At 48.9% G+C, this 23,727-nt stretch overlaps 1 protein-coding gene across 9 annotated transcripts in view; it reads left to right on the forward strand.

The window, feature by feature from the left end:
- The window catches only part of MAP2K5 (mitogen-activated protein kinase kinase 5), a 261,524-nt gene extending 240,834 nt beyond the window's left edge, over positions 1 to 20,690 (forward strand). For 7 of the 9 annotated variants that reach the window (XM_032244603.1, XM_032244610.1, XM_032244604.1 and 4 more), the window contains one exon: positions 20,218 to 20,690. In XM_032244603.1, coding sequence (XP_032100494.1) covers positions 20,218 to 20,322 — 105 coding nt within the window. In that variant the 3' untranslated portion in view covers positions 20,323 to 20,690. The other 2 variants (XM_032244608.1, XM_032244607.1) reach the window with 2 other exon arrangements.
- The last annotated feature ends 3,037 nt before the right edge of the window (positions 20,691 to 23,727 follow it).

Below are 23,727 nucleotides of genomic sequence, written 5' to 3' on the forward strand. Positions count from 1 at the left end.
TCACGGGTTCAGGCAATTCTCCTGCCTCAGCCTCCTGAGTAGCTGGGATTACAGGCACGTGCCACCATGCCCAGCTAATTTTTTGTATTTTTAGTAGAGACGGGGTTTCACCATGTTGACCAGGATGGTCTCGATCTCTTGACCTCGTGATCCACCCGCCTCGGCCTCCCAAAGTGCTGGGATTACAGGCTTGAGCCACGGCGCCCGGCCACAACAATTTCTTAAACACAGCAAGATAAGGACTTTATGGTAGGATATAAGTCAAGCATGTCTGAAGGCATTATGTTCAGTTCAGCTGACATTTTTTTTTGAGCAAAGCTTTGTGAGCGAAGGAAGCTGTGTGTGGTTTACATTGCAGCATGGCTCCTTGTCTCATTGCAGGCCAGCAGCAAGCAGTTCACAGGACGACTGCCTGCATGGCACAGCTGTAGGGAATACAGATGGCGATCAGACACGAATCCAACAAACACAAATCCATCAGACACGCAAAGGAAGTAGTCAGGTCACACAAACAGGAAGCCAAACAGACAATCAGGCTCCATCATGAAGGAAGAGGGTAAACGACAAGAGGAAGACAGCCCACGCATGTCCACACCAGTGTAGGCTCTGGAGGCGTTGGAGCAGCAGGAGCAGGGCATGGAGCCGTGACCTCGCTCATCCTGTGACCTTGATGGTAGGAGTGGACAGGTAGAAGGTTTGTGATCTGACAACTGGCAGGCCGTCTGTGTGTAAAGCATGGAGAGGCTAAGGATGGTCTTTCAGAAGTTGAAAATCAGTCTGTGAATGTGAGCCAAGAAGCAACCTGGGAAACCAGAAAGAGATTGAGTTGGATATCAGAAAATATAGCTTCAAGTACAGGTACTAACTCTCGGAAACTGGGCAGGCAACAGCTGTTTACGCAGCCCATCTGAACCTGAGCTGCTTCATCTGAAATACGGGGCAATGATACCAACCTCACAGGGGGCTTTTAGTTGTTGGGTTTTTTGTTTGTTTTTTTTTTTTTTGTATTTTTAGTAGAGACGGGGTTTCACCATGTTGACCAGGATGGTCTCGATCTCTTGACCTCGTGATCCACCCGCCTCGGCCTCCCAAAGTGCTGGGATTACAGGCGTGAGCCACCGCGCCCGGCCTTGGTTTTTTTTTTTTTTTTTTTTTTTTTTTAAAACTTACAGAAGATGGAGTTTATGAAAGTGTGTAAACTATGAAATGTGAGATACACGTGGGGTACCAACCAGGTCCTTCAGCCTCTTTGGATCATGATTTTCTCATCTGTCTGATGTTCCTGGGTTTTCCAGCTAGTTGCCTCTTGGAAGACGTGTTTAGGGAAGCTTGATGTGACTTAGAATAAAGTACACGTATGTCGGATGTTTGCAGTTGGCGTACCCTGAATTGGTGGTCTCTTGGGGTAGTCTCTGTGGTTGAAAATCCAAACAAGATGAAGCACATTTGTCTCCCCTCACTGGAAGCCATAATTTTTCATGTCTGCACTTTATTATCAGTAAAACGTAATGAGCGTCTTGTGGGAGGGAATTATTTTAACCAGTTAATCAACAAATATTTGTTGTCCAGGTCTGTGAGGTGCCATGATGGGTTCAGAAAGAATATAAGAAACATCTATATCCTCAGGAGCAGACTAGAGATGCCCATCAGCAACATTTAGAGAAGGCAGGAGAGTGCCAAGTTGCTGGTTTGGGTGGTGCCGGAGCTCAGGGAACAATGGCCAAGGGGCCACAGTGAGGATGCCTGGCTCAGGCCTGAGTATGGAACTTGGAAAGTGGTGGCACAACAGACAGCCAGCTTCTCTCTCTCCCCGTCTCCCTTCCTCTCCTAGCTGTCCAGCCTGTAGTGTGTTACTGAACGCTCTCCACTTTTGGTTCCTTATCTACAAAAATAGGGTATTGCAAAGCGTGAAATTTAAGTGCGATCAAAATGTTAGACACTTAGTGGTAAATAATAAGTGGTAACCATTCTTACTGTCATCATCATCATCATCAACTGCTAATAACAAGAGGGAAGACGTTCTGGGGAGAGAACAGCACAGGCTGAGACCAGAGGGCACAGAGGATGGTAAAGAACCCACCCTGGCCAAAGCAAAGACCACCCTTGCAAATGATGGGGTGAAGTTAGCTGCGTGGGGCCAATGTGATCTGGAAGGGCTGGCTACACCAGAGACTAGTGAGGCAGTTGGAAGCTCTTGTTGGTTGTTAAGCAGGAAAGTGGCTGGTCAATGGTAGACAGAGAGGCAGGCAAGGTGGACAACAGGACTGATTCTGCCTGCTCCAGGTGGGCCAGACCCTCTGGCTGAAGCTGATTCACGAATAGGAATGTCCTCGCCCTCCGGCCGTTTCTCAAATTCTGCGAAGGTCTCTAGCCAAAAGGATGGGAAACTGGGTTCAGAGCCCATAGCTGCTTGGCAGCATGTCATTTGTCTCTCTTTCTGCATCTTCTTTTCTGTGTCCTTTCTGTCACTATCAGGGAAAATCATTAGTATGCTAATCTAGCTAGCCATCATTTTAACACTGACCTTTGCTAACCTGCCTTTGCAATTTCAGGAACTCTGTTTGACTTCTCTAAAAGTAACCTTAAATTGTAGTCTTGTAAGAATTCCAGAGCTGTATCCTTCACTCCTTCTTCTAATGAGGTTATGACCAAATGCTCATTATAATTGCTTTAGACTCCTTTTAATTTTCAAGCTTATTAATCATAAGAAGAGTTATTTAAAATTGCATAAATTAATCTTAGATTAAAAGCCCATCAAAGCCTTGAAACAATTAAGAATAAGTAGGATTTCCCTGGGGCAGCAAGTTTTATTTTAATATTGTAGTCAGGTGGATATCAGAACCTTGAAGTATGGTAGTGATTAATGTATGCAAAATTTAAATGAGATTTTTTTAAATGGCAAATCTAAATCACATATTGACCTAACTGTAGGCTTTAACTGCATTGTCTGTCATATATTTAAACTGTTTACTAATCAACATTTTAATTACAGCATGTGCTGGCAGACCCTAGGACAAATAAAATCTAGAATTTAAAAATGTTACTGCAGTCTGTTACCCAAAAATAATAAGGCTTTTAATAAAATTGGGGGAAAATGGAGGAATGAGAAGACAGACCGTAAACTTTCTCGACACGGCAGGGTCCTAAGGGGTAGAAACTGTTGCAGATACTTCTCAGCCCCTGCTCTCACCATGAAATTGTGCTGGTCTGAGGTAGCTTCGCCTCTTCATGGAACTGCAATTGTGTTGCCTTTGATGTGGATTCATATTTAATTAGGGGAACTACTTCCCTTTATATATTTGAGCTTCTGGTTGCAAGCATTATTTACTTATGTATAGCTCTGGGGTCCCCAGGCCTTCTCCCCTTTTTTTATATGTAGATAAGATATTTCCAGAAATTTGATTCGGCCTCAGCTAAAGTTAGCCTTTTGTGCTGCCTTCCCCCCACCTCCTTGAATCATTGCTGGGTTATGCATGCTGTCCCCAGGAAGGTGGCCTCAGGCTGTCTTAAGTTTGGAAAGTGTTTTATAAATACTCTGCTTCATTATTAAAGGTAGATGAATAAGAGTCACCTTGAGCAAGTTATTTCAACCCTGGAAACTAGTACCCACTACATGGAAAGGGGATAATAGTGACCAATTTACTGTTTGTTTTTGTGAAAATGCAAATAAGGTGAAGCACATAAGCACTTAGCATAGTTGGAAAATAATAGGCTCACAAGCAAAGTTTATTCCTGCCACCGTCGTCATTTGTTTGCTAAAAATAGTTTTTAAATCATGATTAAAAATTCAGCCAGACATGGTGGCTCATGCTTATAACTCTAGCTCTTGGCGGGGCTGAGGCAGGAGGATCACTTTAGCCCAGGAGTTCGAGAGCAGCCTGGGCAACACAGTGAGATCCTGTCTCTACAAAACATTTAAAAATGATCTGGGCATGGTGGCATATGTCTGTAGTCCCAGCTTCTCAGGAGGCTGAGGTGAGAGCATCACTTGAGCTTGTGAGGTTGAGGCTGCAGTGAGCCATGATCACACCACTGTACTCCAGCATGAGTGACAGAGGGAGACCCTGTCTCAAAAAAAAAAAAATTACACAGTACAGAAGGATATATAATAAGAATTAGTCTCCTTCCAATCCCCCATATCCTCCAGCCCCAATCTCTAGAGATAAGCATCATTAATAGTAGCTTATATGTCCTCCTAGAATTTTTAATTATTTTTATTCTGCACCTTGCTTTTTTACTTGGTATGTCATTAAGGTCTTTCCATTGTAATATAAAGATCAACCTCATTCTTAATGGCTGCATGATATTCCATACTATGGATGGAGTATATTTATTTATACATACTATGGATGTATCATTTATTTATCCAAGACTCTGTCATAGAATATTTTGACGATTTCCAGATTTTTTTTTATTAAGACAGTGACTGTGTCTCTTTGTATACATCTTCATATACTGGATATGAGAATGTCAGCTCTTCATCTCTTCTGATACTAAATTATCAGATTTTAATCTTTGTCAACTTGATCAGTAGCAAAATGGTATCTAGTTGGCAGGGTACAGTGGCTCATGCCTATAATCCCAGCACTTTGAGAGGCTGAAGTAGAGATGGTGTTTCATCGTGTTGGCCAGGATGGTCTCTACCTGAAACACCATCTCTACTAAAAATACAAATATTAGCTTGGTGTGATGGGAGGCCCCTGTAATCCCAGCTACTCATGAGACTGAGGCAGGAGAATCACTGGAACCCAGGAGGTTGCAGTGAGCCAAGATCACGCCACTGCACTCCAGCCTAGGTGGCAAGAGCAAAACTCTGTTTCAAAAAAAAAAAAAGATCTAGTTGGTTTATTTTATTAAGTATGAGGATGAACATTTATTTCATATGTTTATTAGCCACATGTATTTTTTTCACATTCTTTGCCTGTTTTTCTGTTGACTGTGTTGGCTCTTCCTTCATCTTGTTGAAGATTGATTTTTCCACCCACACAGTGAAGGGGGTGGACACACAATTTCCAAGGCCCCTTCCCACTTCTGCAGTCTGTGGGCAGCTTTTACACCACCAAGGTGCTGTTGGCTCGTGACCTTGTTGAGCAGCATTGAGGTTGAATAGCCAATAGCCAGGGGTAAACTACAAGAAAGTCGTTTTCTTTTCCCTTTGTTTGGTTTTGTGTCTTTCTTCCACTCTTAAAAAAGCAGGCTTGGAAATTGTAAGGCAGAGCTGGATTGAACTTCCTTTAAAGCAGCCTGTAGACATCAGGAATATTTATTTTTTCTATTTGTTTTAAGCCTGGGAAGACTGTGTGGTTTTCTCAACACTGTCCTGATGGAGCCCTGACCAGCAAGCGTGCAATGCCCCTAGCCCTAATGTGCCATTAATGATAGGTTAATGTACAGTATAATGTTTTTGGGACTACGGGTTCATTACACTTCTGAGTGTGAGGTCTTTCCACAGAGCGCCCAAGGTCCCATTGCATTATATCATGCAATAAAAATACCCTTTTCATATCACACACTAATAAACTGTATTTGAAATGCTGTCTGAGGGCACTGCCGTCTTGTCTGTAGGCTGTGCACAAGCGCAACAGTTGGGATTCCTTTTTTCCATTTTGTGGTTTCGTTACACGGAATTCTGAACCCAGGAGAAGTCTGCTCATTCTTGTTTTAAATGGGGAGCAAGTTGGGTCTTTAGGGCTGAGGCTCAGGGGAGGGGCTACCTACTGAATGGTGAGGGTCCTTAAGATGTGGAGAGCAGGGCCTTTGATCCTCTACTGCAGCTGTCAGCAGAGCCAGTCACATTAAAAAACAAACAGCAAAAAACAAACAAAATACCTGTGTCCTAATGTCTGCCACACTTAGCCCTGAACATGTGTTGTTATAAAAGAAGTTTCCTCAGAAAAGGAGTATGATAAGTACTGGGAAATTTAGGCCGTTGATAGTCATGACCATGGAGCTGCCTCTGGGCTAGGAATTTCACACACACACAGTCTTCCTGTGAGGTCGATGCTGTTCTCCATATTTTACAGAAGACAGAGTTCCCAGAGCTAGGGGGAATAAGCCGTGTTGCAGAGAATGAAATCCACAGGACTCCTGGAAACCACAGGTAAATTATTACCTGGCTACCCAGAGAGAGCCCCTCACGCCATGAATAGTCCACCTGTGAGACATCTGAGCTACTGCTGGGCCGGAGCCAAGCATCTTCTTCAAATGCACATGGCCCTAGTGCCCTTCTTAAGTTATTCATACTTTCCTGTGAGTTGGCTTAATGTCAGCAATTAGCTGGCATCAGATGATTTTGAAGCTTTGAAGAGGAGACTCTTGTGCGTAAACAGGAAAAGGGGCACTGGAGTTGGGGGATGAGGCAGAGACTGCAGGATCAAAGGTGCTTCAAATCACCTGTTTCGTATTTTCTCTAGGCAAGACTCTGTGACTTTGTTATGCAGGGGCCTGTTTTGACCACTCGTAGACTGTGGGGAAAGACTGACCTGTGAAGGCCAAGAACCTCAAGAAACTTGGGCTCAGGCGTCATTACACCTTAGAATGCAGTGTCTTTGTTTATAAAAATAGGTTATCATTTGCTTTCTGATAGGGCTTTTGGAGATCATGTGAACTAATGTAAATGAAAGCACCTAATGAGCAGCTGGCACAGGGTAAGTGCTCACAACTGGCTGCTGTTACATTGCACGTAGTCACAAAAGGCACAGGTTTGGGAGCTGACGTCCAGTGCAAATCCCAATTCTGCCTTGGCCAAATCCACAAATTGAAGTAACAGTAATGCCCTCCAGCCATTTGTTGTGGGGACACTGAAATAAGATAATGAGCTCAAAAGCCAGTTGTAGAAAGAAAACCCTACTGAAATGCTGGTGTCAGTAAACATGCGCATTTCTCTCTCCAAATCAACATACTCAACCTGGATTGTCTTTAAATATCCTTATAGCAAGGGCAATGCGGACAGCTGTTAGAAAAATACGCTGATCTGTTCCCCTCACAGGGAGAATGTCATGGCCGTAACACAGACTTAAAAAATAGCATAAAGCATATATAAGTCAGGACAATTCTTACCTTCCACCTCTTCATAATGACAAAGCAGCAGGCAGAGGAGGGCCAGGGCCAGGTCTCTGCTCACCTGCATTGTGGAGGAGAGAGCCAGTAGCTGCTCAGTGTGGACAGTATTGCTTAGAACAGTTGTGGGAGGTCATGTTTGCAAAAGGAGGTTAAGATCAAAGAAACTGTGTTGAAGATTTGAGTTGGTCTGGTGGAAAGAAAAAACTAGGACATTGCTAAGACCCTCCTGCAAAAGACTGGACCTTCTGGCTGTAGGCGAAGTCGCCTTAATTGTTATGAGAAGAGTATTTAAATTTCAAGGATAATTAGTTTTTCTTTTAAGGGGTGTAGGGTTGGACCAAGCCTTTTGTTTTCAGATGTGAGGACTTTGAAACACTTGGATAAACCTCTCAGGGGTTAAATCTGTCTTTGGGGCTACCAGGACTTGAAAAATGTTGCTCTGTATCAAGAAAACCAGAAGTGACAAGTTCATTTAAAAAGCCTGGTTTGTCATTGTTTATCTAATTTTCGGAGTTGACACAGAAAATTAAACCAGCTGACACTCACTCTCTGACCGTCTCTCTGGCTCATTTCCCTGGTCCTTTCCTACCCGACCTTGCAGCTACAAAATGCTCCAGACCCTAAAATATAAAACTTTCCACTGAGTTTGAGTCACCCTGCAGTCATTCCAAGATTATGTCAGAGGATGTCATTCCTAATGGTATTAAAAATCAAGATGAAGTTATAAATCTGCTCTGTGAGGATTTCTTTTCCCCCCCGCTTTGACCATAAATCTTAAAAGTAATCAAACTCTCTGCAAAGAAGCCAAGGTAAACTTGGGCCCACAGTGGCCCCATATGTCTTTACTGAATTCAGAGGATCGGCAGGCTCATCTGTCGCTGTGAGATCACATGGTGCTTCATGGCGAACTTTACAGAAGTGGGCAAAGTGAGAGTCTTCATTGTATTTAATATGGATTTTCTAAAACTCACATGGCAACATCATAGGTGGATGAGGCACTCCATGTAAGAAAATTATTCAGATAACTGTACCGTATGCTTTATGAATCAAATTTTAGAAGATTACAAGGAGAGACTTAAATGTTTTTGTTTTGTTTTGAGACAGAGTTTCACTCTGTCGCCAGGCGCCAGGCTGGAGTGCAGTGACACAATCTTGGCTCACTGCAACTTCCGCCTCCTGGGTTCAGGCAATTCTCCTGCCTCACCCTCCCAAGTACCTGGGACTACAGGCGCATGCCACCACGCCCAGCTAATTTTTGTATTTTTAGTAGAGACAGGGTTTCACCACGTTGGCCAGATGGTCTCGTTCTCTTGACCTCGTGATCTGCCTGCCTCGGCCTCCCAAAGTGCTGGGATTACAGGCTTGAGCCACCACGCCCGGGCAATGAGGCTTAAATATATTGTAACACTTCTCTATCCTCTTAAACAGATTACATGCATCAGGACTTAATTTTTTTTTTTTTTTTTAAAGGAGTCTCGCTCTGTCGCCCAGGCTAGCATGCAGTAGCTCAGTCTCAGCTCACTGGTGTCTATGCCCTGACCTCGTGATCCGCCCGCCTCCCAAAGTGCTGGGATTACAGGCGTGAGTCACCGAGACCAGCAGGATTTAATTAAAGAAAAATTTTTACTTCCTGCTACTCGGGATACTGAAGCAAGAGCATCAAGGGTGTAATGCATAGTGATTATGTCTGACTAGCCACTGCACTCCAGTCTAGGCAACACTGTGAGACCTCGTCTCTAAAAAAATAAAAAATTCTTAAGCTCATTATTATGGACATTGTTTGGCATGTTCTATACCAGTATCTCCTGATACTGACACAGATAGGGCCATGTGGCCTTAGGCTGGTTAACCCTAGACTGGTTTTTGTTGTGTAGTTTTGCCAGTAGATGTCATTTCTTGCTGCTATCCTTGCTCCTCCTTTTTTTTTTTTTTTTTTTTTTTTTTGAGACGGAGTTTCACTCATGTTACCCAGGCTGGAGTGCAATGGCGCGATCTCGGCTCATCGCAACCTCCGCCTCCTGGGTTCAGGCAATTCTCCTGCCTCAGCCTCCTGAGTAGCTGGGATTACAGGCACGCACCACCATGCCCAGCTAATGTTTTGTATTTTTAGTAGAGACGGGGTTTCACCATGTTGACCAGGATGGTCTCGTTCTCTTGACCTCGTGATCCACCCGCCTCGGCCTCCCAAAGTGCTGGGATTACAGACGTGAGCCACCGCGCCCGGCTAACTTGTCTTTCTTAACAGTGGAAATACTCTGGTTTCGTGAGGCTCTGCAGTGAAGGTGGCCAGCTTATTTGTAACTAAGGTGTGCTCCTTCAGTCATTCATTCTGTGTGTGACCAGCGACACCACCTTGGAAAACACAGGTCACACCACTCACCACCATGGAAAATGCATTTCAGGCTTCTGTACATTTAATTTTCTTCAACATTACCTTGCAAACCACAGTAAATCAATAACAGAATAGTTAAGTACCACAGGTTCTTTGTGTTTTGTTTTAGAAAATATTGCTCAAGGCTAAGAGTGAGTTCTATTGATGACTTTTATTTGCTGTTGGGATGCAAAATGATCCGAATTTCAAATAGTTTGCCTCCTTTTTGTGCATTACCTTTTTTAAAAAAGGAGGAATCGGTTTCAGATGGAAGACATTGGTTGCCAATAGCAGAAACTTGAGAATAATTGGTCATTTTCAATCCTGTAGGAAACTAGACTAGGTCTGACGGCTTTGACCTTTGTTATGCTCTTTTTCCAGATTTTCCCCAGCCAACTTCCCTGTGCTCCTGACTCTGAGCAGCCCATTCCACTCAAGTGAGTGAGGCTCAGATAACTCAGGAACATCACAGCTAAAACAGTTTTGAAAAAAGGGATGGTACTTTAAGTTATTTACCCAAAGTTTTGATGTCCAGTGTCTTTAGCAGTTTTCTTCCTCTATTTTTTGTTGATGTGATAGCAGCAAACATTTTCCACTTTGGCTCAGTCTTTGTGTAAGTGGTTTGTTTCTCCCTGTTAAGGAACTAGAAAAGCTGTTACTAAGATTTTAAGTGGGTAGCAGCCTTTACTTAATTGGCTGCTTCTTGAAATAAGATGAGACAATGGATATGAAGTGCTTTGAAAAGTTAAAACTATGATGCTAGGAGTCTGAAACCTCTGGCACCCATGCTGGAGTGATGGTTTGTCAGTGCTCATTGGCCCCTTGCCAGCTACCACCCCACTTCTCTCATCTCACACTCACTCTTTCTGCTGTGTGAGTCATCACTGTCAGCATTTTTCAAATAATGTTGGCTTCATATCATTCATATGGTAGGCCCTTATTCTTTTTCAATTTTGAGTGGATTTGTGTTTATGTATCTGTTTTCCCTTCTTGATATTTGGTTTCTCCTTATTTTGATCATCTGCATGATATCTTTCTATTTAATTCCTTCATGTTCTTTATTATTTGCCATCTTATGATCTCTTTAGATACACTTTTTGTTCTTTTTATAATTTATTAAATACTTAGCTCATAAATTTTTAATCTTTTTTCTAATGCATGCCTAAAACACTATGAAATTGCCTGCTAATATTGCTTTAGCTGCATCCAACAAATATTTACATACAGTATTTTCATTGCCATTCACTTCTAAGTAATTTTCAATTTCAATTAGGATTTTTTATGCCGAAATATTTAGAAGTATTTTCTTATCTGAAAATAGTGAAAGATGTTTTGTTATCTTGTGATTATTATCTAATGTTAATGCACTGTGGTCAGAGAGCATGCTGTGTATAACATCAAAAATCTTTGTTATTTGCTTAGACTCCCTTAGAACATGGTCATTTGGTTTTCCCCCATGTTCTTTGCTTGAAAAAAGAGGCAAGCATTTGTAATTCTGAAATAAGCTGCCAGCTTGGCAGCTTCTTCTCGGTTATTAAACACCTTAAAGGTGAGGTTGATTATTCCTTTTGTGGGGTTTGAGGGCTAGGCTCTAAGTTCTGTAACTTTTTTAATGTCGGGCTGATTGGGTAATAAAATGCATATTAAGCATTCAGGGGTGAGAGAGTGGAAGTAGGATGACATTTAAGTCACTCCAGGTCAGGTTATAGGACTGGGTTAAGTATTGGAACTCTTGTATATATTTAGTAGGACCTGATAAAAAGGAGCCTAACCGTTGGCTAATTTGGGAAAGGTCTGATAAAAAGAAAGGAACATGTACCCTAACTATGCCTTTGGCTCCAGCTACCTCTTGAAGGGGGAATTGTTGGGCCAGACCAGGTATGAGGCCGGGAGGTGACAGGAGTGGCATAAGGAGGTGGGTTGTGGGCAGAGGAAGAGGAGGAAGGCTCTGGGTGGGCGTTGGGTCCTGGATTAGGGCCTGGTTCAGACAGGCGGAGAAGAGAAGTGTCAGAAGAGTCGATGAACAAGGAGGATTCTGGGTCACCAGCAGAGGCAGGAGGGGCAGATGGAAGGGAGAGAAGAGCAGAGATTAGGGAGGGATTGGTATGTAAAAAAAAAAAAAAAATGCCTGGACGTAGGGAATTTCAGACCATTTGCCCATTTTGTGACAAAAGTTGTATAGATCCTACAGGATAGAAAAAATTGGGGCCATTTAGAGCCATTGTCCAATTTATATTGTGGCCAAGAGGTATTAGAAAGGAAAATAAGACCCTTAGGTTTTAGGTCAGGTGATAGCTGCAGAGGTTTGAGGTTTTTCAGAACGCAGGCTAAGGGAGAGGAGGGAGGAACGGGGGGCCGGAGACTGTCTATAGTTTAAGAGCGGCGGAGACAAAAAGTCAATGCGCGACCAAGCAGCTTAGCAGGCGTCCCAGACTGAACCTTGGTCTGAACCTGGGGTGAATCGGTCAAAGGGGGTGTCCCCTGTGTTGATCCATCACCTATGAGTGCGAGCAAGTGACCAGGGCAGATGTCTCTGCAATGATCAGTCACTGAGGGAAGACTGTCTTCCTGGTTCTATGACCTACGTAGGATTTTTTCCAGTCATGAACCTCACGGAAAGCCCTGTCCTCCTCATCTCCAGTGAAAGGGAGAGGACAGTGAAACTGAAAGAAGGAAGCTGACAGGTAGAAGAGCTAGAGAAGAGTTGAGGCAAACCAGTTCCTGATCAGAGGGTGGCGAGTGGAAGTGCAGGCTGGTCCGATGAGCCCCGGGCTTAAGTAGGTCTCTTCATGGAGGAGGGACAGGGACAGGGGCTTTGGTCTCCCGTAGGAGTTCCCCCATCCTGAAATACTAAAATGAGCATTCTGAATGAAGAGATCCCCCCCAACAGGCTTTGTGTGAGCAACATGGCTGTTTCTTCACCTGGGTGTGGGCAGGCTGAGACCAAAAAGGGCGTCAGTGAGGGCAGGAGGATAGGAGTAGGTTTTATAGGTTTGGGGTAAACAATGGAAGGTTACTGAAGTAACTTTAGGTCGGTTTTCTGCAAGCTGGAAGGGGGTTGTAGGGTGTGGGGTCTCAAGGTTAGCCAAAGTCAGTTACAAAATCCAATGGCCTTGTCAATTGAGGCGGGAATAAGAAACAATAATGTCCTAAAGTTAAGTAGGAGCCACAGGGGCGATCGTGTCTTCCCCTCTTCATGGTCTTCCAGTTACTTTAGATTTTCCAGGAACTCATCTGGAGTGTCCCTGCAGGTGACAGAGGCTAGTTTTTCTAGGTACAGATTTTATATTTATTATACCTAGAAATCACTGTGATTTTTTTTTTTTAATCTGAGAAATATCTTTTGTTGGTTTTTTTTTTTTTTTCTGAGACAGTCTCACTCTGTCACTCAAGCTGGAGTGCAGTGGCATGATCTTGGCTCACTGCAACTTCCTCCTCCCAGGTTCACGCAATTCTCCTACCTCAGCCGCCCAAGTAGCTTGAATTACAGGCATGTGCCACCACGCCCAGCTGATTTTTTTGGTATTTTTAGTAGAGACAGGGTTTCATGATGTTGGCCAGGCTAATCTCGAACTCTTGACCTCACGTGATCCACCTGCCTCAGCCTCCCAAAGTGCTGGGGTTACAGGCATGAGCCACCACATCCGGCCGAATTTACATATTTCATCGGTTCTTTTTTTTTGGAGACAGAATCTCTGTCACCCAGGCTAGAGTGCAGTGGTGCAATCTCAGCTCGCTGCAGCCTCCACCTCCCGGGTTCAAGCAATTCTCTTGCCTCAGCCTCCCGAGGATTACCGGCTCACGCCACCGCCACCATGCCTGGCTAATTTTTGTATTTTTAGTAGAGACAAGGTTTCACCATATTGGTCAGACGGGTCTCGAACCTCAGGTGATCCACCCACCTCAGCCTATCAAAGTGCTGGGATTATAGGCATGAGCCACTGTGCCCAGCCTGAAATGTTTTCTCACTCAAGAGGTAAGGAAAGCAGAGGACAAGGGAGAATCCATCCTTCTGAGCATTGCGTCTTTAAACCTCCATCACCACACAGCCTTCACCCCGAGGCAAACTTGAACATCTAGTCACTTGTCACTGGCCCCACATTCACATATTCACAGACATGCTACGGACTCAGCCTTTCAGGAGTGAGTCCTCAGCATCATCTCAAGCAGAATGCCCACTCTCCTCTGGTGTCCTTCCTCCTGATTCCTCTGGGCATCTGCCTGGCCCAGAAGTGCCAACATGTCCCCCACTATGCAATGACCAACTGTTCATATGAATTGCTTACTGTAAATACGTTGGTCAAATGGTACTCAGAACTTACAGGAACTTAAGGGAACTCAGAATCTGAGCCTTTGACCACTCCGTATCTCTCCACCCCGATGCTCGTGAAAGGGCTCAGTGGACCTGGGCTCTGGTACGTCTTTTTTCTTCTTTTTTTTTTTTGAGACGGAGTTTCACTCTTGTTACCCAGGCTGGAGTGCAATGGCACGATCTCGGCTCACTGCGACCTCCGCCTCCTGGGTTCAGGCAATTCTCCTGCCTCAGCCTCCTGAGTAGTTGGGATTATAGGCACGCGCCACCATGCCCAGCTGATTTTTTGTATTTTTAGTAGAGACGATGTTTCACCGTGTTGACCAGGATGGTCTTGATCTTTTGACCTCATGATCCACCTGCCTCGGCCTCCCAAAGTGCTGGGATTATAGGCATGAGCCACCGCACCCAGCCTCAGTTAACTTCTTTAGTGAAATATGATGAAATTAGTTGTATATATTATGTCCCATGGAATCAGATATAGAGACATATAATAGCATAGTAGTGTTAGACCCCATACTAGAGTGTAAACTAGACTGTAAAGGTCATAAACTTGTATATCACCACTTAATTTACTTTTTCATCTTTTTTTTTTTTTGAGACGGAGTTTCGCTCTTGTTACCCAGGCTGGAGTGCAATGGCGCGATCTCGGCTCACCGCAACCTCCGCCTCCTGGGTTCAGGCAATTCTCCTGCCTCAGCCTCCTGAGTAGCTGGGATTACAGGCACGCGCCACCATGCCCAGCTAATGTTTTGTATTTGTAGTAGAGACGGGGTTTCACCGTGTTGACCAGGATGGTCTGGATCTTTTGACCTCGTGATCCACCCGCCTCGGCCTCCCAAAGTGCTGGGATTACAGGCTTGAGCCACCGTGCCCGGCAGCAGTACGTCTTTTTTCAAATGACCAGTGCCCCACGGCAGCCCTCCTAGCCCATGCTTATTCATGTAAGAAGCTGAATAATATGCACAGATCTAATAAGCGGACTGTAAGACCTGCAAAAAGTAACATCACAGTACGAGGTAACAGGTCACCAATATTCAGTGTAACCCTTTGATTGACCATAGGTGAGGGTATTTTTTTAATTGGTTTTTAAAACTATAAAGCATTTCTTAATAGAATTTGAAATAGCTGCAGAGCCCCCAAAACACCTCACGCCCTCTGGCTCCGCTGGACTGTCAGATCCATCCAGTCCTGACACTCCCCCATTAGTGTGAGAAGGGACAGAAGGGTTACCGCAGCCAGGCAGGCTGGAATCCTAAAGGGAGATACAGAGCCTTCAAGCAAGGCGCACAGGCCCAGCAAGGAAAGGTGAAGGGATGGTTACTGGGTTGGCATTTGGAGGCCCCTTCAGCCTCACAAATCACCATTTACAGGGCTGCCCTGTCCAGCAGCAGCTTGGTGGACTCTTTACTAGGCTAGGCTTACTGCTTACACAGGTTCATGGGTCCTTGGCATCCTATCCCATGCAGCACCCATGGTGGGAGAGGAGGTGCTTGGTGCTCACCTGAGGGAGAACAGTCCTGTGATCCAGAGAGCCACCAAATGTCTAGAACAGCCACAGTTTATGGAGCCATACCCCAGAAAGACACCACCAGTAGGCAGGCAGTGTGCTGTCTTCCATGGTAGAAGAGTGTCCTGGGTTTAAACTCTAACTCTGCCACTGTCTCCATGACCTTATCCCATATCACCAAGTTTCCTAGAGCTTTAGTTTCCTTTATAAAATGGGGGTGCCCGGAGGGTTCAAGAGAGCTGTGTGCTGATGTAAGGCATTCAGCAATGCCTGTACACAGCAAGTGCTCAATGAGTAGATGCATACATACAGAACATACAAGTCACCTTTTCATGAGGGCCGACCAGGCATTGCACCAGGCCCTGCAGCCACACCAGCAAATTAGTAAATTCTTCAAACGCATGATATTCTTTAGAAAGTTATACAAAGAGATGAAAGTATGGGGGCCCTAAACTGGTACATTCCTATTTGGGAAGAAGCTGAAAGCCCAACTCAGGGCAGACAGCGAGGTCTCACACACTGCAGCAGGCGCAGAGCCTTTATTCTTGCCCACACGACCAGCACCACAAGCCCTGCCCGCCTTCCTTCACTCGGGAGGGGCCCAGGAGCGTCCTGCTGTCAGTCCTTCAGGAAGGCATCTCACCACAGTGGAACACATGGGCAGGAATTACGGACATCATTAGTACGGAGGGGAAGAGTCAAACTAGCGCCAGGCTGACTAGTGCCCAGGTGGAGGAGGGAGAGGTAAGCAACCACAGTTCATCTTCATGACTGACGTTTCCACCAATATCCCACATTGTGCTCCTCCGCCCCTTTGCTGAGGCTGTCTGCCCAGGTGATGCCAGCACCTCCCCCAGTCTCCCTGTGTCCCACTTTTGGAGTCATCCTGCCTCTGGCAGCCCTATTCTTTTCCCCTCATTGTGTCTCCATCTTTTGTGGCAAAGTCTGCAGACCATAATACTTCAACCCTCGTCAGTTTAATGGTTGCAGTTGGCCCTGAGAGGATTCATGCAATGAGTGGCTCTCACTGCCTAGTGATGAGGCCCATGAGATCATTGAGCTCCAGCCTGGCACTTCCAGCCTCTACAGATGTGGCTATGCAGAAATGGTGCTAACACGCTTTCCACATGGAGGACAGAGGCCTAGGTGCCTGGGCAGTCGCTGTGGGTGGAAGATGCTCTTGCCAAGTGTCTGTATCAGTGCCTGGGCTCCCATTGTTCCTTGTAGCCTGATGGGGTTGTGAGAGCTTGCCTGCACTTGGATTCCTAAGCCTGGAGGGATCTCTTTCACCCAAGCCCAGAGGAGGGACCAGCGGCAGGGGCTGGAGACTGCAAGGAGGCCTGAGGTTGGCTGTCTCATTGCAGACACAGGAGAGCAAGGCATTTGGAGTCAGGAGACCTGTGTTCTGATTCTAGCCCATCTGCCTGGTTGGCTGGCGTCCGTTTCCTCATCAGCACAATGGAGATGCGTAGCTGTGTGCGGCGCTACAGTGAGCATGGGAGCCAGTGGGCACGTTAGGACAAACCTTCAGCAAGTGCCCAGCACACAGCACTCCTTGTCCAAGTCAGTCCCTTGCAGGGATACAACGTGCCTCATCAGTAATACGAAGGAGATGGGGTTACCTCTCAGCTGAACTTGGTATTATTTGGTGTGCCATCTCCAGGAGTCTGGCCTCACCAGGATGCCTAGAGCATCTGGCTGTGTGGAACTCGGGCACCTCTGAGTGGCCAATTGAGTTTCCTGCTTCCTCCTGAATTGTCCATCAGATTTTGTTTGCTTGCTGAACTCATGAGGAATGCCTGAATGGGCATGTCACAAGGCTAAGGGCATCAATTACAGTCTAGGAAGGAGGAGGGAGCCACACCTGCCAGTGTCCCCAGGGAGCCAGGCCAGCCCCAAGAATCCTCCAGAGGAGGAACCAGGAGACAGCTCAGTGCCAGCTCCTAGCCCCCCTCTTCCCTCCCTGGGCCTGTGTCCTCTCCTCTAAAATGGGGGTCATGGTGTATTTTCCCTGCTTCTCATGCAGGGCTGATGGGAGAAGGGGGAGTCAGTGACTCCCAGTGTGTCCAAGGGACAGTGCTGATGGAGGTCAAGACCTAGGATGGTGTCGGCTTGCAGCCTGCAGCCCTGGTAGCACCACTGGCTGGGCAGGCCCAAGTCGCCATGGTAGAAGCAAGATGAGGGGGAACTGCAATCTGAATATTGATTCTCCCTCTGTCTAGCCCAGGTCTGTCCAGGGAGAGCCCAGCGCAGTGGGTTTGGGTGAGAAACTTGCGGTCCAGTCCCACGTCTGCTAGCTCAGGCAGGTCAGCTGTGACCCTGCAGCCTCAGTCAGTAAAGTGGAGGTGACTGTGCCCACCTGTGAGTTAACACTTCATTGGTTGCAAATAACAGAAACCAGCCCCAGCCTGTGAGGTGCGTCACAGGACCCTGTGGACCCTGCAGGTAGAAACGCTGCCAGGCCCTGGGTCTAATGGCCCCAGGGTCTCCAGTGCTGTCAGGACCCCCCTCCTGCCTGCCTCTGGCCAGCACCTCCTGCTCTTGGGCCCTGCACACTGGCTTTCTCTGTGTGTGGGGTCAAATGGTGGTAAATGGCTGCCAGCAGCTACCAAGTCCACAGGTCACAGCCCAGGACACTGGGTCCCCTCCATGTCCGTCTGTCCGTCCCCTGCTCTCTGTCCTGTGATTCTCCCTCTCAGGTGGCCACCCTAAACCAATCAACAGTGGCTGGGGACAAAGCCAGTGGGTCCAGGTCTCTCCCTTGCAGGTACGGTAAAGTATCAGAGATACCACGTGCCTCAGCAGCAGCAGGAGATGAGGTCACCTCCCAGCCGAGGAGGGCAGGAGAGGCTGGCGTCTCCACCGGAGCTGAGGATGCCAGCAGCCGAGCAGCCCTCTCCCCTCACCTACCAGGGCACTTGGGCAAACTGCCTTCCTGCAGTGCGGCCATCCGCCCTTCTGTAACGTGGAGGAATGCCTCCACGCTCCCTCCTGCAGTTCCGCTCTGCTTGTTCCGGAACAGATGATAACAGAGATGGAGCATATGGGCCCCAAAGTCACCCGACATTCTGGGAAAGTGACACTGTGTTACCCCGGGCTGGGGGGGAGGGACCCATCACTCGTGAGCACAGCTTCTCCCTTTGCTCTTCAGAAGGGCACGAGGTTGCCCCTCCTGAGAGGAAGTGTGCACACTTGGACTTCAGGGAGGATTTCCTCTGTCTAGGCAGCGATTTGGGAAAGCAGCCATAGGGTGGGCATGTATATGGGGAGGAGAACATGATGGAAGCCAAAGTCCAGTCCTTCCTGGGCCACTCCTGCCTCAGCCCACAGCCCAGGCCTCTGCCACCCACAGGGCCTCACCCAACCCGGCCTCCACGGCCCCGGCCGCCTCGGGTGCCACAGGTATGTCAGGAGCCTCCCAGAGTGCTGCAGCAGATCATGGGAAGTGCCCAGCTGGCCTCCAGGCCTAGCTCCACCCTGGCCTCAGCGGGTCCCGGCCGCGGGTTGGGTGCCTTGGCGTTTTCGAAGCCGAGTTTCCTTCTCCTCCTCGAAACTCTCAGTGCTCTGTGCCTCTGAGCTAGACCCACGCGTGGTGCCCCCAGGGCAGGCTTTCAAACCATTGGGAAGGCGGGGGGCAGGTACTGCATCAGCCCAGGGCGGGGTGGTTTAGGCATTCTTCTCTTGTCCCCTGTAGGTCTGACCTGTGGTCCGGAGGGGCCCTGCCGTCCCCTGCTCTCCCCAGGCCTGGTCCTTGACAGCTCCTTTGGACACTGAGGTTGGGACAGCGAGGGTCCACATCCCTCTTGGCTTTGTGATGAGCTCGTGGCGATGCCGTGCAGCTCTAAGCAGGCTCTCTGGGGCTGCAGTCAAGGCTGGGTGTGTTGGGAGACCCACCCTGAAAGCCCAGCTCAGGCTGTGCAGGCGGAGGACAGGCCCAAGAGGGGCTGAGAAAGCTGGAGGGAGCGAGGAAGCAGGTGCTGGATGTGGAGGGAAAAGAGCTGGGGGCAGGCACAGGGTCCCTCATCTCCCGCATCCCCTCGCGGTGGCTCCCCAAGTCTCACCATGCAAGTTGCGAAGCTTTTGGTAGGCGAGAAAGCCACCAGATGTAAGTTCCTAGGCAAGAAGCTGCTTAGTGAGGAGAAGGAGAGAAGACTCTTCACTTTTCCTTTCACCACTGACTTCTGGCCTGGCAGCCTTGGGGCTGTCCCTGCTTTTTTTCTGACTTTCCCTGGGAATTCCCAGGAGGACCCTAAGATTGTGGATATAAATCTTGGTGCTTCAGGACAGCAGAGAAGAGAACTGGTTAAACAGAGCCTGGCCTGCCTGTGGGCCAAGCGGGTTAGAACTAGAGGCAGGCTACGGGGCAACCGTGCCAGCGCTCGAGTCCACTGCCCACTGAACCACTCACCAGGAACCCAGTGATCCTGTGCACAGCCCAGCACATTCTTGCCACCCCTCCTTCCCTCCATGTTTGCCTTCCCTCCAGTCACAGGTGATGACTTCTTTATAGGAGAGCTGTAGACAAAGGAGAGAACTAACAGGGACTGACACAGCCTCTTGCGAGACGATTCCTTGGTCTCTGGGCAGCAACTGAACCAGAAAACTAACAACACAGGAGCCCGGCCTTGGCCGATGGGCTGTGTGAGTGAGGCCGGGCAGAGCGTGCGGTGAGGACAGGCCCTCGCCCTTAAGCACTTTCCAGGCCGGTCCCAGCCTCAGGAAGAGGTTGCAGTCTGAGGTGTGCCAACCAGCACTCCAGCCAGTTGGCGCTGACTACCAGTACGTCACTGCCCATCCCTGGACCTCAGCATCTAGGCTGTGAAAGGGAGCTGATAGCCACCCTCATTACCTCCCAGGGTTATTGGGGAGAGACCAGATCCAGGCTGAGCACAGGCCCTGGAAAGTGCAGTGGGCGCTTGAGTCCGCGGACTGCCTGTCACAGCCTCCTCCTCTTCCCTGCAGGGCCACCCGTTCATCATGCAGTTCAATGACGGAAACGCCACTGTGGTGTCCATGTGGGTGTGCAGGGCGTTGGAGGAGCGGCGGAGCCAGCAGGGACCCCCATGAAGCCGCAGTGGGGAGCTGAAAGCCCAGGACTGGTCACCAAGGAAAACCACCCACCTAACACCCTGTCCGTATGCTACCTGCACCAGAAGGGCTTTGCTGGGCCCAGGCTTCCCTGCCCTCACCTTCCTCTCTGCCAGCAGGTGGCCTCACCTGGGGAGCCCCACATGTGGCCCGCCCCACCAGGCCCTCCCTACACCTTCTGGCCTGGAGGCGCCGGCTCTGGCAGGGGATAAAGGGTGGGGCAGCGAGAATGGAGGCGCCCAGGGCCCCTGCCCACTTCTGTTTTCCTAACCTTTTCTCTGTAAAGGGTCAGGCCCGTCAGCAACACTGATGGGAATAAAAGTATTACTGCTTTGTGACAGCCTCTGCCATGAGGGTTGTGTTGTCTGGTGGGTCTGTCGCCCCCCAGAGCTGGGGGCAGGTGGGGTCTCCACTTCAGCAGGGATGTGTGTGGCAGTGCCAGCTGTCCGTCCAGTCACCTGCAAGCGCCCTGCTCGCTCTCGCAGTGCTGTGCTGAGGCCCGCAGCCCGGCTCTGTTGTCAGATGAGACAGCAGCACGGGCGGCACTCGGACAGGTCCCGTGGCAGGGAGTTGGCCTGGATCTCGGGCCCCCGCCCTGAGCTCCTCACTGAACTGCCAGACATGTCCACTCGACCTGCGAGGCCTAGGACGGAGTGGGCTGTTCTGAGAGGCCCCTCTCCACCCCCACGCCCACCTCCATCCCTTGACCCCCACCCCTTGACCCCACAGCTGCCACTCCTCTCAGGCAGTACCTCAGTCACGTGCCAGGTCAGCCTGGCTACCCCCAGTTTACAGGTGAGGAGCTGAGGCTCCAAGGGGCTCGAGTTTCCACTTGGAGGCCTGAGCAGCATCTCAACACGTCCAGAAGCAAATTCCTAATCCCCACCCCACCCGGACCTCCTCCTGCAGCGTTTCTGTCTCAGTAAATGGCATCTCCGTCCTCCCGGTGCCCAAGCCATTTGGCACTCAGAAGCACCAGGACGTAGCCTTGACTCCCTTTTCACACCCGCATCCAGCCTGCCAGAAGTCCTGCTGTCTTCGGGCCGGGCGCGGTGGCTCACGCCTGTAATCCCAGCACTTTGGGAGGCCGAGGCGGGTGGATCACGAGGTCAAGAGATCGAGACCATCCTGGTCAACATGGTGAAACCCCGTCTCTACTAAAAATACAAAACATTAGCTGGGCATGGTGGCGCGTGCCTGTAATCCCAGCTACTCAGGAGGCTGAGGCAGGAGAATTGCCTGAACCCAGGAGGCGGAGGCTGCGGTGAGCCGAGATCGCGCCATTGCACTCCAGCCTGGGTAACAAGAGCGAAACTCCGTCTCAAAAAATATAAATAAATAAAAAAAAAGAAGTCCTGCTGTCTTTGCCTTCAAAGAATATTGGTTCCTTCGCCTCAAATTCTCTCTCGACTCCAGCCAGTTGGCCCCCTTGCTGCTCCTGGAACATCCGGGCACATCACCACCCAGGGTCACAGCAGAGACGTCTAGCCACGGAAGGTTCGCGCTCCCTTCACAGGCTACCACGATGCTAGGGAGCCGCTGCCCAGCTGAACCTCCAGCTCATGGGTGGGATTGGTGCTATTATAAAAGGGTGAGTTTGGGGCCAGGCACAGTGGCTTTGGCCTGTAACCCCAACAGTTCGGGAGGTTGAGGTGGAGGATTACTTGAGCCTATGAGTTCAAGACCAGCCTGAGTCGACATAGTGAGAACCTGTCTCTAACAAAACCTAAAAAATTAGCAAGGTGTGGTGGTGGATGCCTGTGGTCCCAGGTACTAAATGAGCCATGATGGTGCCACTGCACTCCAGCCTGGATGACAGTGAGACCCTGTCTCAAAAATAGACCAGGCACAGTGGCTCATGCCTCTAATCCCGGCACTTTGGGAGGCCAAGGCAGGCGGATCACCTGAGGTTGGGAGTTCGAGACTAGTCTGCCCAACATAGGGAAACCCATCTCTACCAAAACAAAATCAGCACAGTGTGGTATCGCACACCTGTAATCCCAGCTACTCTGGAGGCTGAGGCAGGAGAATCGCCTGAACCCGGGAGGCGGAGTTCACCACTGCACTCCAGCCTGGCAATAAGAATGAAACTCCATCTCAAATAAAGTTAGTTTAATTGAGCTAGGGGCTCAATTATTTTGATAGGGGTTTTACATGTTACTAGCAGCTAGTACCGCGCCAGCTAAGGTAGCCCTTTGCACCTGGTGCCTGGAGCAGACTTCCCCCATGCGCCCACATGGCTCACCTCCACGCCTGCAGGTCTCAGTTCAAATGGCATCTCAGGGGACCCACCTAGGCACTCCAAAATCGCAACCTCCCGCACCTGCCCTGGGGCCGCACGTGCCCCTCACCTGCACCATTTTCCTCTACCGCGTTCAGAACTGTGTGACACTCCACTTATTTTCTCTTCTGTCTCCTTCCTCCCCTGCCCTCCATTAGAATGGAGTCTCCACAAGGGTAGAGATTCTGGTCTTTTTCACATGGTATCCCCAGTACAAAGAACAAGGCATCGGCTCTGCACAATGTATGTGGGTCAAATGGCCACAACGGTGGACTGTGCATGCGCAGTGCCCAGGAAAGGGCACCCTGTGTGGGGCATCACGTGGCTTCCCAGGCGGGGTCAGATCATCTTTTTCGTAACACTTTTCAAGGCACAGGTCTCCAGCCTTCTCTGAGCACCTGCCATTTCCCTGGGGCTTGGAAGGTCACAGAATTGGATGGGGCCACAGCCACGAAGACCGTGCTCCCTGGCCCAGTGCTCAGGGCAGGGAGAGCTGCCGGCAGCACCGCGTGATGGACTTTCTCAGGAAGAGGCTCTCAGAGAGGGAGGAACGCTCAGGGGCCCCCACACGGGGCTGACTGCCCCAGAATGTGAAGCAGCCACCCCCCACACTAAAGCATATCCTCATTTTGAGAAGATCCATCCAGCAAGCCTGTCATGCCCAAATCCCAAGTCAAGGGCAGTAGGAAAAATGAGCAGGTACCATGCTGGGCAGCGTGCTTAGGGCTTACTCTATCAGCTTGTTTAATCCCCACCGTGATCCCAGGAGGTAGATGGTGATACGATTATTCTGCCCATTTTACAGATGAAGAAACTGAACCATGGGCCAAGTGACTTACCCAGGGTCACCCAACAAACAGCAAAGCGCTGTTTGGGACTCAGAGCTCCACTCTTAATCACGGCTCTTCTAGTCAACTCCACACACACAGCACACATGTGCACACACGTGTACACACGCACACACCTTGTCCTCTACCACAGAGGTTCCCAGACTCCGGTTTGCCGAGATAATGCTAATACCCTTGGGAAGGGGCCAAGGATCTGCTCTTTGACCAGCTCCCCAGGGATATGGGTGCAGAGCGCCCCCCACAGCACTCCCCAGG

The sequence above is a fragment of the Sapajus apella genome, unplaced genomic scaffold (genome assembly GCF_009761245.1).
Source record: "Sapajus apella isolate SASKATOON/1434 unplaced genomic scaffold, GSC_monkey_1.0 scaffold55, whole genome shotgun sequence".
In the NCBI taxonomy this organism is placed as follows: domain Eukaryota; kingdom Metazoa; phylum Chordata; class Mammalia; order Primates; family Cebidae; genus Sapajus; species Sapajus apella.